General features: G+C 42.9%; 1 protein-coding gene across 4 annotated transcripts in view; it reads left to right on the forward strand.

Annotated features, from left to right (window-relative positions):
- Positions 1-15731, forward strand: part of MIS18BP1 (MIS18 binding protein 1) — a 384752-nt gene that overhangs the window by 238783 nt on the left and 130238 nt on the right. For all 4 annotated transcript variants that reach the window (XM_069208712.1, XM_069208715.1, XM_069208713.1 and 1 more), the window contains one exon: positions 7805-7956. In XM_069208712.1, coding sequence (XP_069064813.1) covers positions 7805-7956 — 152 coding nt within the window. The remainder of the gene's footprint in view (positions 1-7804; positions 7957-15731) is intronic.

The raw sequence follows: 15731 nt of genomic DNA on the forward strand, positions 1-15731 counted from the left end.
CTACACCCACCTATAGTGTCTTCCTCAGATTGGGTACCTGCCAAGGACTACGTCACACACAAAGCTGTAAATCACATGTCCTTATTCCTTTACATGTACCTGTGAACTCCAGCATTCTAAACCAAGATTTCCTTACATTCTATTCTAGCTCTTTAGTCACACTGATATGGAGTCCATTGGGAGCAAAAATGATTACACTACACTAACATCTCCCCCTCTGTTAAAGGAATAATTACTAGACATACACACACATATAGAAACTGGAACAACTATATCTCTTAAATCTGTTTTCTTGGCACTTCAATTATAAGACCCAATCTGATTACTGGAAGCTGTCAACTTCAGTGTCCGAGATTGCCAAGGATAGTGAAGAAATAACCGCAGTCACTGAGGTTTCAGGGTCAGTCTTTATTTCACCATTTCAAGTTGAAGGCTGAAGAATCACAGGCCTGAAGTAAAAAGAGTCTTTGGTAACAGATGTCCCATTGCCCTGGGTAGTCGCTATGTGTCCCTTAGTAGATACCAATCGGAAAGGTTCAGCATCAGATGGAGCATGAGATTTCCTTTTGTGCATCTGTCGGGCAGTCACCCAGTAACCTTTTTTAAATGTGATTTCTTTTGCATGTTGCCTCTTGTCAGCGTAAGCTTAAATTTTCTGCTTGTTATCCTCGTCCAAGGTAGGAGTTATGTTCTCACTTTGGTCTCTTTTGATGGTCCATTGAGGTAACTTGGTTGTCATTGCTCTCACGAACATCAAAGTAGCAGGACTTCGACCTGTGGTTGAGTGGGTTGTTGAATGATAAGCTCTTAGAGTAGAAGTTAGTACTGGTTTCAAACTGAGCTGTTCAAAGAGTTGCACACTGTACTGCTTTCTTTAGTGTACTCATAAGATGTTCAATAAGTCCATTGACCTGCAACCATAAAGGTGTAGTCCTTTGATGCTTTATGTTCAGATGATCTAGGAACTTTTTGAATTCTCTACTGTTGAAGGATGGGCCATTATCAGACATCACAATGGCTGGAATGCCCCATGTTGCAAAGATGTCATCAAGCTTTTTAATGACTCGTTTGTGAGACATAGATAAGAGATCTTCAACCAAAGGGAAACATGCGTATTTATCTACAGTCATCATTAGGTGATGTCCATTATCAAGTGGGCCAAAGAAGTTGATGGTTCTTCTCTCCCATGCTTGTTTAGTGAGTTCTGACATATTCAGAGTATGTTGAGTAACATTGGTAGAAAGGCAGTTGCATATATGACATACCTTGAGTTTCTTCCCAAGTCTTCCATCTAAGTATGGATTCAAACTCTGTCTTGGCGAGCTCCTTTTGTGGCAACAATACCACAATGTCCTATGTGAGCCACTTCAGTTACTTTCTGTCGCAGACTGTCCGGGATCAGTATTCTCAACCCTTGCAGTTATGGATAATTCATCTATGACATTTTTGTATTTTTTGATATTCACTATCATTTGTGAGAGGTCAATTGTGTTTGTTCCACCACTGATGCGTAAGTATGTCTTCTAACTATGGCATGTCACTGTCATGGCTCCTTGAAGTGATAATCTGGGCTAATGAGGTAGCAGCTGGTGTATTTGAATCGACGATTAAATTAATGTAGGCTTCAGCCGTCTTGGATGGAGTTCCGCGACCTTCCATAGGTACTCTTGAAATGTAGTCGGCAGGATTCTGATCCTTTCCTGGACGAGGCACAATTGTAAAATCATACTCCAGCAATCTTAGTCCAGAGCGTTCAATGCGAGAAGGCATCTTGGCTTTTGGATTGCCAAAGATAGTCCGTAGAACTTGATGATGACTTACCAGCATAAAAGACTTTCTGTACAGGAAAACATGGACATTTTCACAGGCCCATACCACAGCCAAACTTTCTTTCTCAGTTTGTCAATAAGCATGTGCTGTTAGGGACAAACTTCAAATAGCATAGGCCACAATATGCGGTCGAGCATTTGAGCGTCCACAATGTCGTGCAAGGGTAGTGCCTAACCCGACCAGGCTAAGGTCAACTACAATCTCTGTATGAAGCTTTGAATTGAAGTATGCCATTTCAGAAGTATTTTCAATGGCATGTTTACTTCTCCTGAATATTCTCACATTCTTGTGACCATTGAAAGGAAACATTTTTCTTTGTCAACTCTCGTAATGGAGCACTAACAGTGCAAAGTCTTCTATGTACCTTAAACAGTAGCTGGCCATACCTAGAAAAGAACATATAATTGAGACGTCTTGCGGGGATCAGCATTTGACAGAGCTTGTACCCTTGCAGGATCATGTGTCATACTCCCATCAGAAATGATATGGCCAAAGAACTTTTATTTTATCTTGTTGAACTCACACTTGTCGTTGACAAAGTCAAACCTCCATCACTGAGTAAACAACATACTTGTGTGAGAGCTCTAGCATGCTCCCTCTGCATAGCTGCAAAAAATAAAATATAATCGCAGTGATTGAAAGTATTTACAACAGGCTGTATGATACGTCTAATGACGTCTTGAAAAATTCTGCAGCTGATCACACACCAAAACTAAGTCTCTTATATCAAAACAAACCCATGAGTGTAGAAAATGCTATAATATACCTGTATGTTCTTAAAATTCCAACCGATGATAACCTTTATTCAAATTAAGACTGGACAAGAACTTTGCACCAATTGCATTATCATGTCAGAAGTGCGTGGACCTGGATGCCGTTCTCACTCAGTTACCTTGTTTGCCGGACTCATGTCAACGCAGATATGTACAGCGCCTTCACTGTCCTTTTTAGGCATTATCACTGTAAGAGAAACCCATGATGTTGGACCAGTGAAACGCTCAATAATGTTATGTTTCAGTAACAATTCAAATTCTTTTTCAACAGCTTCCTGTAAATGAAGAGCAATTTGTCCATTTCTCTGACCAACCGGGCGGACATCTTCAATAATATGCAGGTTTACGTTCATAGTCTTAATCTTTCCCAAATCATGAAACAACAAAGGAAATGTACTTACTATTTCATGGTGAGCATTCAAGTTGTAATTCACAGAAATCAGTCCCATATCAGCAGCCGTACTGAAACTGAGTAAACAGGCACTTGATGCTGCACCCTGTAGCACATGGATTGTTGCTTGTACCTTTGTTTTTTTGTGTTTCACTGTCGCTACAAATGAAACATGACTTTGTATGCGCGTCGATGCAGCCATATATACACTTCGGTTTTCAATGGCGTGAACTGCGGTAACTGAGACAGTTCATTGTTTTTTTTCTTCAGGCATTATGTCTATCGATGCCCCACTGTCAATAATGAAAGGTATCAAACAATCATTTATTTTTGTGTAATCTTTGGACAGTGTTTGTAGGATTTAGCAGCTTTGGTATGTCGACTTTTCTTGGACTGACATTTTTCTTCATATGCATCCAATCCAACATGCTCCGATTTCTCTGAGGTAAAACATCGACATGGCACAGTCACTTTCTTCATTTTCACTTGATCAACTTTGTTGAGTTTCAATTTGCCTCAGCTGGTGTTGCCACTTTGTTTTGGCGCACATCGAAAACTGCTTCTGTATCATTCTGGCGGCCTTTTTTTCTTTGTGCCATGACGCACTTACTTTTTTCTTTCGCTCTGCACATCGTCACAAAATGGTTTTCTTTCCCAGCAGCCTTTACATATCTGTCAAGTGGCGGTAGAAGTTCCTTCATGTGGAAACGAAAATTCACATCTCAAACACAACTTCTTTTTAAGCGTAGACATCACTTTGTGTCCTTCAGTTTTTTGCTTCGGATTACTTTTGACACTCTTGACTGACTCGCTTAGGGCACCTCCGGCCTACATGTCAGCAGCTTGTCTCTTAGCACATTCCTCAGCTCTGGCAGCCATCATCACTCGCTCTAGACTAAGAGCTTCTCTCAGCACCAATCTGACAATCATCAGATAATCCATCAATAATTCTGAGGCGCATAGCTTCTTCATCATTAAATTCGTTGAACTTACAGTGTTTGAGTGTCAAGTCGGCCTACAAATTCATTGATAGTTTCACCAACTCTTTGACGTTCTTAATTGAAAACCTATAGTTCCTAATCAACGTTTGGTACTGAATTGAACTTGAGGTTCAAAACATTTTTTATCTGACTGTATGTGACTTTGTCACTTTCTTTATAACTTCTTTCACGATTCAAGATTTTTGAGATTCTTGATAATCTTTCTGTTATCAGTCTCTCCAAGTGCGTCAATAAAATCCTTAAATGTCTCAATCCTATTGCCAATATTTTGCTTTATGGCAGTATTGAGGGGTGAGGGTGGTTTCAGGAAAGCAGCAGCATTGTAACTGTTCATTGGAGTGGCTGACATTCAGGGTGGAGCTCTTTAAGATGCTGTCAGCTGTCCCTGAAAATTTGCATTATCACTGGGGCCCGACACTGGATCATCCTCCAGGTCATTCAGGACAGTGTTTGGTGTTTTGGCCGTCTTCTTGGTGTCTATTGGAACCTTGTCACTCATGGAGATCTCTGGAGTTTTTGGGTTTCCCCGCCCGATGCTGAGATTGTAACACTCCATTTATCAAGACTCTGGTAAGTGTAATAACAGTGTGCTTTCTTTTTACTTTTTTTCTGTCAGCCAGTGCTATTATTCACAATCTTATGTGGTAAATTATCATTGTCTTTGACTGAGCTCTGTACACCTGGTTGTACCCACCTTCATTAACACTTCGTACAATGAATACATTTATTTTGTGTGGCAGCGCTTTACCATTTAGTATGGTTTTGATGGTAGCAGCTTTCTTTACATTCAAACGCTTCACACCAGCTAGAGTTGAGCTTTGACTCCACATATGCCAACCGTAACTCTGCACTTTGATGAAGGCACAAGTGACACACACAAGCTGTTTGTTTGGACTATGACAAACTCTCTAGAAGAGCACTGTCCTTCAGGTTACTTATCCCCTATGTCATCACCAGTCGCAGTATGTTCCCCAGCCTGGGTATCCGCCAATGACTACGCCACACATGGAGCTGTAAATCCCACCTCTTTATTCCTCTGTGTTTACCTGTGAACTCCAACATTCTAAAACAAGCTTTCATCACATTCTATTCTAGCGCTCACCTCACACTTATTCTGTTGGGAACTAAAAAGGTTCTGTCCTAAAATATGCAAGACACTATGCCACCCACTTCCTATCTTTTTATTGTTGCTTTCCCAGTCGTTGGGTCCCCTCCAGGTCTTGTTTTGCTATTGTGTTTTCTTCACCATTCTTATAGCACAAGAAAAGATTGTTTATTGCATTATAGCCATTGACAGGTACATAATCCATGCACTATACGGAGTATATCTAGGGCCGTGCAAAGAGCAGTAACATAGTCTCATTTCGATTTCCACTCTGAAAGACATGTACTCCAAGAGGCACTCTGAGGTAAGCAAACAGACCAGAACTCCAAATCCATGGATGCTGCACAAAAGTCTGATCTGTGTACAGAGTATAACGAGAATGTGGTGTGTGTGTCTTTCTAAGTTACCTTAGTGAGCATTGTTTGCTTCTTCAGTATTGCTACAGAATTTGGCTTCTTCAGCATTGTTATATTACTTTAATTTCCTCATTTTTCCTAACATTCATTTCTTCTACTTTTTCTTACATTAGACACTCAAGAACAACATTTGTTTTATAGAAGGGTTTCATTGGGCTGCCTACTCTTCAAGTACAAAGTATGACAGCATTTTATCTTCCTTCCTCTAAAAACTGAACTGACATTATTCTGAGTGTCTGTTAATATCTTCGGTAATCCAGTGTGTGATAACATGAGGTTTATCTTAACCTCAGAAATAAATTGGGGTTTATCTCACACTGGTGTTGTAATTACTGTTTTATGTTACTTTGTGTGATGCAAATGTGGTTTATCTCATGCTCAACCCGGCAATAAGTTGATTCTCTAATCCTGTGTTTCCCAATAAGGGTTTTATTCCACACTGTTGGCGAGAATCTCAGCCAACATTTAACTGCACAAGATGTATTAGCCTGACTGAGTGACAAACTGTGAGGTTAATCTTGGGCTAAAGCTTGTAATAAAGGTTGACCTCACTGTGTGGCCACATCAGGATTATGTTCATCAGTTGGTGACATAAACCTGCAGGAAGTTCGCCTCACTCAGCTTGTGACTACACAACATTTATTCCCCATCCCACCTTCTTTGTAACATTACAAGGGCAGTGGCACTCCTGTTTCATAATAACTTATTACATCTGTGGGTGAAAACTATAGGTTTATCTCACTGCTGCATATGACAGTACCAGGTTTATCTTGCAGCTTTGTGTGACAATCATACTTAACTCTCACTAGTGTGACAGCACAGCAAGTTGAGCTCATCCCTTTGTTTAACAATACAGAATTAATTTACCTCTGCAAGTCACAGTATGAGGTTATCTGACCCCTCTGTGTAACAGTAACATATGTTTTTCCTTTCAGACATCCATTCACACATGTATCTTTCTCTCCTTGTTTGTGCTGCACTGTGAGTTGTCTTTTTAGGTTGAGCATACACTAGAGATCATGTCTGCCAAGTTTCCTAGGTCCATGCATGTTAAGTTGCTCCAGTCCAGGTTTTTTCTTTGAATTGTGGGATTTGTAGTCATGTTTAAACCATTTTAAAACAGAAGTAGAAGTCCCAGAATTCAAATTAAAAGCCTGGACTCGATAACCACATCACACATGGACCTGGAAAACTTACCAACTAAGATACAGCATATGCACTGTCTGTCTACGGTTTGTAGCCTGCCAATTGGCTGCCTTCTCATTTCTCTGCTTCTTAGTGGTGTCCCAGCTTGTCAATTTTGTGTGTGTTCTTCCCGTGGAGGATTGCTGCTTTACAATCTCTTTGATTGGCTGGAATCTCTGCTTCCGTTGCTTACTTTTCAAGAACTACTTTATTCTTTTGTATTAAGCACTCCATTTGAGTGCATGTGTTTTTGAGCTGACTCTCACATATACTTCTCTGCTTCTGTACTCAGGTTTACTCCCTGTTGCCGGAGTGCTTCTCCCTGCCTCCCTTCATGTTGACTTGCCCCTTCTGGTGCTACAAATTGCCTCCCCACTCTTTACTTGTTTCTTCCCACCACCCACAACCTCCGTGTTGATATCTCCCAACCCAATGTTGTGTCCCACACACACACTTTAAAAATAAATGTTTTTAACCATTTATTTCCATTTTAGTTACTGTTCTAACTCTGATCGATACCTCAGATCGCATATGCTGTGTAGAGTGACTAAAGGCAACTGACAAGGCCTATAGAGGGTCCAAAGGCATGATCTGCGCCCCTGCTATTGGCTTTGTGAATATGTTTTAGCCATGTTGTATGTGTGCGTGGATGCTTTGCTGATAGTGAATTAAAAAAAAGCAACATGATGCGGCCAGCTCTGGCTACATCATACGATTTTGTTCTACTTTACTTTCAGCCATACTACACTGCTGCTTTGCTGTTAAACAAAAAAAGAGAATGTGGCTAAACAAAACATTGAAAAAGCCAATAGCTCTTGTGTAGGCAAGACCTGTTGGTTTTGCCATTGCCTGATTAATTCTCCTGTTAACTGTTTACTGTGTGACCTCGTGATAGCTTAATGATTTACTTTAGTAAGGAGAAGAAGTCCCTTTCGTAATAGCATGTCGTGACACTCTTCTGCATAGCCCTTCAAAACTGTTAACTCAGTGTCATATGTCTATTAGTGCTTCTCCTTTATGCTGTAACTCTTATGAGCTTATACTGTATTCTAAAATACCAATAAATGTGGTTTTTAAAAAAACTAACAATTAATCTGTGACAGGCGATGATAAACATGGATTACCAGTAAAGATAACCGCTAAAGTGGGAACTCTTAAGCGAAAGCAACAAATGAGGGAATTCCTGGAACAGATACCAAAGGATAACCATGATGATGTTTTTAGTGCAACGCCTTTCCAGAAGAAGAGAGTAAAGGTAATACCACATATTTAAAGTGTTACCACCCTTTGTACAGTTTTACACCTTCACCAAAAAATCAATTTTTTTTAATTGTAATTCATTGAATCTGAATTGTTTTTCATGGCACTGAATGCCAGCGGTAGGGGGTGACCAGCATAGGTCCATGAAGACCGAATCTGTGTCACATTTACAAACTATACCTGTAATATAAATGTGCATCAAGTTAATCAAAATGGAACTTATTACATAGATATATCACCTGTGTTTAACCTAAGAGTTTGTCATGGATCTAGCACTCCAGAGGCAACCTTGAACGCATAGATTCTAGGCTTTTTCACGTTCCACAGATGCTACACAATATTTCTTTTCGCTAGCAATGTCAGGTCTTGTGGCAGCATGATTAGTGGTCTGTGTAATGTTTGGAAAATTGTTCATGCCAGCCAAGGTGCATTGTGAGCTTACTGTGTCTTCTAGAGCTTTAAAGCATACCCTCCAGGATGGGAGTAGAATCAGTTCTGGACGTAAGGCGGGTCCACAGGAAGCAAGCTAAGCTGGTCTGTGGACAATTGGAAAGAAAATGGCGGAGATGTGACACAGATATGGATAAGCAGGAGCTGAAGACAGTTTTGAGTAAATATAAAGAGGAGATTAGGGAGGTGAACGCAGAGTATTACACTAATTCCATTTTAGAAGCCTCCAATAATGCTAAAAAAGGTGCTTGAAATGCTCCATAAATTATCTAATATCCATTGTCCGAAAACTATTGTCCTCTTGGAGAAATTCTGTGATGATCTAGCAATCTTTTGAGAACAAGATCTCAAAAATTATAGCGGATATTGACTCTAAATGTCTAGCGAGGAAAAACCACCATTAATTGGGGAATCCATTTCTGGCAATGTCATTTGTACTGAAAACAGAGTTACGATAGTCAAAGGTTATGGTAGTAAGAATCTGGTTTCAACTAGACAGTTTTGAACCAATCTCGGAGGTAACTGCTATATTGCTGTGGCCCTGTTAGACCCATTGCAGCTATACAGTGGAAGAAATGGGCAGGAGAGTTTTTTCCACCCCTGGGGGCACTTTGTAGATTATCACACTGAGTACAGGAGAAGTTCCCATAATATGGAAAAAGGCCATGGTCTCCACCCTACTGAAAAAACCATCAGCAGACCCGGCCATTTTGAGTAATTATAGGACTATCTCTCTCCTCCCTTATCCAGGAAAGATCTTGGAACTATACGTTAGCAAAGTCCTTTCACGTTATCTGGAAGACCATTCTATACTAGAGGCAGAACAATTTGGCTTTAGGCCAAGTCATAGCCCTAGTGAGTGCAAAGGACAAGCTATGTAGGAGAGCAGACAATGGTCAGGCGGTTATACTGATGCTGCTTGACCTGTCTGCGGCATTTGATACGGTTAATCACTAAACTCTCCTAACTATGTTAGAATCTTGTGGCTTGGGTGGTATTGTATTAAAGTGGATGCAATCCGATTTACAGGACCGGAGTCAGGCAGTGACTTTGCCCCCATACTGCTCAGTATTCAGAAGGCTCCAACACTGGGTACCGCAAGGGTCTGCACTTAGTCTGATCCTATTCAATGTATATATTAAGCCACTAATAATAATATCCTGGTTGTAAATTATGCAGGTGAGAGACAACTGATCTTGTCACTTAATCAACAGGGTGAGATATTTTCTTTTCAATCCTGCATAATCAATATTGTGAAATGGATGGATGCAAACTCTCTGAAATTAAACAGGGATAAAATGGATCTTCTTTGTTGTGCCCCAAACAAGGTCCCAGTTCCACTACCCCTGAATGTTTGGCCTCTACCTACAGTCTTCCTGATCAAGAGACTCAAAAGAGTCCAGTGGGCTGCTGAAAAACTGGCTTTGATTAGACCCCGCAGATCCTCTGTGTCTAGTGCTCTTAAGATCTACGCTGGCTCCCCATAGAACAGAGGATTAATTTTAAAGCGATGTTCATAGGTACCTATAGAAGTCATCCTGAAATAACAGGGCCAGAGATAGGTTTTCCATTCTCATTATGTGCTGGTCTGTGAAGCCAACCCCTGTGTGTAGTGTAGAAAAGTACCCTCATTTTGGCATGGTTACCCCCACTTTTTGCCTGCTGTCAGTGTGCTTTGACTGTTTTCACTGGGATCCTGCTAACTAGGACTTTGCGCACCTCACAATTGGCATACTGGTGCCCACATATAAGTCCCTAGTATATAGTACTTAGGTACCCAGGGCACTGGGGCACCAGGGGTTCCCCATGGGTTGAAGCATGTATTGTGCCACCCATGGGACCCAATGCAAAATGTTTCTGCAGGCCTGCCATTGCAGCACGGTGAAAAGATGCATGCGCCCTTTCACTACAGGTCACTACACCAGGTCACTGTAAGTCACCCCTATGGTAGGCCCTCCTAGCCTAGAGTGCAGGGTGCAGGCACCTATGTGTGAGGGCACTCCTGCATGAGCAGAGATGCCCCTTCCGAGATCCAACTCCATTGCACTGGACTTCGTAAGTGCGGGGAAGCCATTATACCTGTGTACTGGACACATAACCTGTGTCCAGCTACATAATGGTAACTCCGAACGTGGGTATGTTTGGTAACAAACATGTCAGAATCATACCCCAATACTGTTGCCATTATTGGTTGCACGATTCCATGATCTCTGAGGGCTCCTTAGAGGACCCCCCCCCCTCCAGTATTGTCCCTCCTAGTCTTTCAGGGTTTTGCAAGCAGGCCGCCCTGTTGCCACCCTCCAGATGATCAGCTCAAGCAAGGGGAAGGCAGAACAAAGGATTTCCTGTGGGAGAGGGAGGCAACACCCTGTCCACGTGGAAATAGGTGTGACATGGCTTGGGAGGGGTAACCTCCCCAAGCCACTGGTATGCTTTGAAGGGCACATTTGGTGCGCTCCTTGAATAAACTGGTTTGCACTAGTTCAGGGGCCCTCAGTCCCTGCTGGGGCACGAATCCCGGACAAAGGAAAGGGGAGTGACCACTCCCCTGTCCATCACCACCCCAGGGGTGGCGCCGTGAGCTCCTCCAGGTGGTCACTTCGTTCTGCCATCTTGATTCCAGGATGTGCAGAGGCCCTTGCAAGCATCTGAGTGGCCAGGTCAGGCAGGTCACAGCCCCTCCTGATAGGTGGTCCCCTTGCAGTTGACCAAACCCCCTTTTAGGACTATTTAGGGTCTCCCTCTTGGGTGGGCCTTCGGATTCCATGTTTACCATTCCTGCAGGACTCCGCTGCATCATTTACTTCATCTTCTGGCCACCGGGACTGCAAATGGACTCTCCAGGAGCTGACAATCTGCAACTTCAGTGAGGACTGCGCTCTGCAACATTGTTTCTCCTGCTCCTTCCAGCAACTGCAACATTTCCCCAGCTGTGCATCCTCTGAGGGCAGCTAGGCTTCAGCCTGTCCAAGAAGCACGAAGGAATCTCCCTTGGAGTGAAGGAGTCACAATTTGCAACGACGACCAGCTGGTGGATCTGTTCTCCTCCGGAACTGCTAGGATCCTGCATCACAGGTGGTGGTCTGGAGTGGTCCCCTTGGTCCTTTCTACCAGCTGTCTAACTTGGGAGACGGTAAGCCCTTGCCTCTTGCATGACAGTACCCCTGTGCACCGCAACTTTTGCAGCTACCAATGCTTGTTTGCTCCTCCTCCAAGGGATCTTCAGGCTCCGTGTAGCCTCGGCTTCCAGCTCTCCTTCCTGCAAAGCACAGTCTCCTGCCTGCTGCTCCAGTGACGTGGGGCTCCTCTTCAGGTAGGCTGAGTGGGCCTCACTGCGACTCCTGTGCCTGCTGCCAGTGGGTTTCCTGTGGGGGGGTGACTCCTATTCTAGTGACTCTCCCAGCTGCTGAGGGTCACCTCGGACTCCCCTCCTTGGGCCAAGTCCCCTGGACCTTGCTGGTCCTCTTTAGCCTTGCAAACCACCTTCTCTGTCTCTTGCATTTGCCAAGGCTTGTTGGTGGTTTTCCAGCACACTAACCGACTGCATCACGACTGCCGACATGCGACATCACTTGCATCACTCCTGGGACTCCTCTTCATCTCTGGTGCTGCACTGCTGACTTTCTTAGTCCTCCGTCGACCTTGTGCCGCATCCACAGAAGGGTGGTTAGAGGCTCCTGCCACAGCGGGACACTTCATCGCGAACTGGACTTGGTCCCCTTAGGTTGCCGGTCCTCTTCTGTCAAGATCCACTTTTGGGTTCTTCCAGTCTTGGGTGGGTCTTGCACAATACTCTTCCAAAGTCCTCCAGTTGGTTTTGGGGAAAACCAGGTACTTACCTCTGCTCTCCTGGTCGCTGGGAGTCACTCTGGTACTCACCTCTTAGGGTTCCTATTTCCTCCAGCTCCTTCTACTGATTCCACTTCCTTGGGTGGGGGACTGCCTTTCACATTCCACTTTCTTAGTATATGGTAGGGCCCTCACTATTTGATATTTTTTTTACCAATACATATTGCGTTATGCGTTCCCTGTACCGATTGCTAATGTGTGTATTGTATTGTATTATATTATATTGTATTGTAATCGTATTTATATAGCGCTTACTACCCCTGATGAGGCGTCAAAGCGATTTTCGTTGAGTAGCACGCTACTCTGGAACCCAGCAAGAATTAGTGATGGATTAGTATAGGGAAATAATGAGTACAGTTTTTGTATTATTATGAGTTAATTTGAGCAGCGGATATGGGAGTTTGTTAGTTAGATTGACTGGAGTAATGGAGGGGTGGAGGAGGAAAGAAATCCAGAAGTGTTAATTGGGAGTATATCCTTAATTTACTCAACCCAAAGGCTTTGGATGAGTAAAGGGGGATGGAGGAGGGAAGAGTATGTGGAAGGGTTAGGGAGAGCACAGTAACAGGGTGAGATAAATGCGAGAGAATTTAGTAGGGTTGTGTGGGAGGTCACAGTAGTAGAGTGAGGTTTGGTGAGTTAGATGTGGAAGCGCAGGGAAGTGCTTACCCAGAGTTATTTAGGAGATGAAAGTAGTAGAAAGGATTTGGGATGAGTCAGAGTGAGAATGGAGGATAGTTTGATAGAGACATGACATATGATGATGGGTAGAGAAGTGTGATAAGATGAGAGCAGGAATTCATAGATATCTAGTATAACAACCTACTGTGGCAGGCCTAGATGTCATATGTAGAAACCAGCTGAAAATACTAATACTGTATCTCAGGAATGGGTCCAGCTAGACAAATAATTAAACAACTATTTGAAAGAGTTATTAAAAAAATCAATTCAGTAGTGAAGTTGGATTTTAAAAAACATTACGGAATTATTTTTATGAAGCTGCCTTTGCCCTGCCTGAAGTTCCTGGAGTCATATTTGCATTGGCTCTCCAGCTTCTCCCCGCCAGCATTTTGCCTTAAATAGATGTCAGTAGGTGTGAAATGCTTCCCATAAGCAAGCAATAGGCTGATCCAAAATGGCCAAGATGACTTCTCTGAAATCCACAGAATATGCAGGGTGCAGGTGTGGGCCTCATTTATGGCAATATAGTGTCAGATTATGTTCAACAGGACTGCTGTATCCACTTATAACTCTTACAGCACACTTCAAAGAGAAGATCAGAGTGTGTCAAGACAACATTTGTGGAGTCACTGTCTGGTTGCTGAAAGGCCAAGACTGATTTGCTTATGGGAGGGTCCAAACTGGGGTGGCACGGTGAGCAAAAGAACAATGGATTAAACCCAGATCGGTGACTGGGGGTGAGTGTTTGCATTGTTCAGCACTCTATCCATCATCCTTTTGTGTTGCTAAAGTTGCCCTAAGTGGGAAGGGTATGCCCAGATGTGGGTCTCTTACTCACTGTGCCACTGGATTCAAGCTAGCCTGGCTGATGAAGGGTGAAACCCCGAAACCGGTCCCAGGATGCTTGTTTCCGGTCCAGGGAGGACCTGGCTTGGCAGTTCGGGCTGGACTGTTCCCATGTGGGAACAGGGTCTAGACTGATTTGCTTATGGCTGGGTCCAAACTGGGGTGGCATGGTGAGCAAAAGAACGATGGATTAAACCCAGATCTGTAACTGGGGGTGAGTGTTTGCATTGTTCAGCACTCCGTCCATAACCCTCTTGTGTTGCTGGTTGCTGAAGGGCTACATGTGTCCTACTGGACTTCTGCCTCTGCTTTTATTTTGGTTCCAGTGACTGCCTCAAAGTGGATTTTAGTTTTAAATGTGGGTGGCACTAGGAATAAAATAATACACTCCCAATGGAAAATACCTCAGCCCTTGGAGCCCAGATTTAGTGTGTACAGAGACTTATCCCATCCAAGTTGGCCAATGGAACATTTACCCCATTGGTTAGGGCAAGTCAGGAGTCATCCCCCCATCCACTATCTGGTGCCAAGCATAAATGTGGCACCTTCTGGCATCCACTTTAGAGCACATTCTGGACCTGCAGAAGAACAGATGAGGGCTGGACCTGCTGTCAGTGACCTGCGATGAGCTCTGAGGAACTGTACCTGTTCCCCCTTCTACTCAGTACTAACAAGGTTCAGCTGGCTGACCTATGGAGCTACAGTAACATAAAAAGCTACAAGAGGCTTTTTTGCTAGTTTCCCAGCTGACCAGTGACAACTGGAACTTGGACTGGACTTTATTCATGGCCTCTAACTGGCAGCTTGAGCGTCTCTAGGTGCTCCCTCAAGGTTCTGAGGAAGCTTAAAAGTGTACTCTTGTGGTTACTTGGGCACCAATTAAAAGTTAAGAAACGTTTTAAAAAAATTCCACTAGAGCCAAGGGAATGTGACTTACTGAAAAAGGTAAAGGACCGGCAAGTCCACCCATGGTGTCAGACTTCATTTCAGATTCTCCCTCCTGGAAGGCGACAGCATCTCCATTTTAGGACTTAGTCAATTTTCAAGCAAAAACCTCAAAAGCTCCAGCGCCCTAGCGGGAGCTAACTGTGGCAGATGTCTGACCAGCAGTTCCACAGCGGCAGCTACATTTTCAGATCTGTCCTGCAGAGAGTTACCTTTTTCTTTAAAAAAAAAAATGTTTTGGATTGTGACTATGAAACTTTCAACTTTCCTGACTTTCAAATCAGCACCAGAACCAATCCACTTGTCTCCAATATACCTTATTGGATTTGTCGTTTTGGCCTTATTTTATCCATAAATGCTCTTAATTTTAAAATTGGTTCTGAAATCTCTGTTTTGTGTGACTTACTGTGTATGCACTGCTTAAAAACTTTACACATTGCCTTTGATTTAGGCTTGACTGCTTTAGGTCACATTACCTGGAATTGAGCACAGGTTTATTTTATTAAATCTGTGTGACAACCAGCAGATGGTGGCCTTATCCTTTGCGATGGATACTTGTCCACTCCAAACAATACTCGGCAGAAGGGAAATAGTTAGCATTTTAACTGATGTGATAGCTGAGCAATGAGAAACAGTATTTTGTAAAGCGGGTCGTTGCTAATGACCATAACAAAAACACACAAAAATATTTTGATCTAATAGTCAATAAAATGTTTTCATACTATTCATGCATGTATAATATTCAAGGTAGCCCACAATTTTTAAATAATCTAGATGTCTCAAAGAATGCAAATGTTAGTGTCACATCATAATTAGACTATTTAAAATACCTTTGCTTTTTAAAGCTATTTAAATGCTTATTTTGCTTCTTCTTCCAGGTGTATGTTTTCTTAGCTACTTTGTTTTCTTCCTTTTCATCAGTTGAAGCGGGGCTTGTAACATCATCTATATAGTAGTGTGCTTACTTCCTTACCTCAAATTGGGGGTTTGCCTATACAA

The sequence above is a fragment of the Pleurodeles waltl genome, chromosome 9 (genome assembly GCF_031143425.1).
Source record: "Pleurodeles waltl isolate 20211129_DDA chromosome 9, aPleWal1.hap1.20221129, whole genome shotgun sequence".
Lineage (NCBI taxonomy): Eukaryota > Metazoa > Chordata > Amphibia > Caudata > Salamandridae > Pleurodeles > Pleurodeles waltl.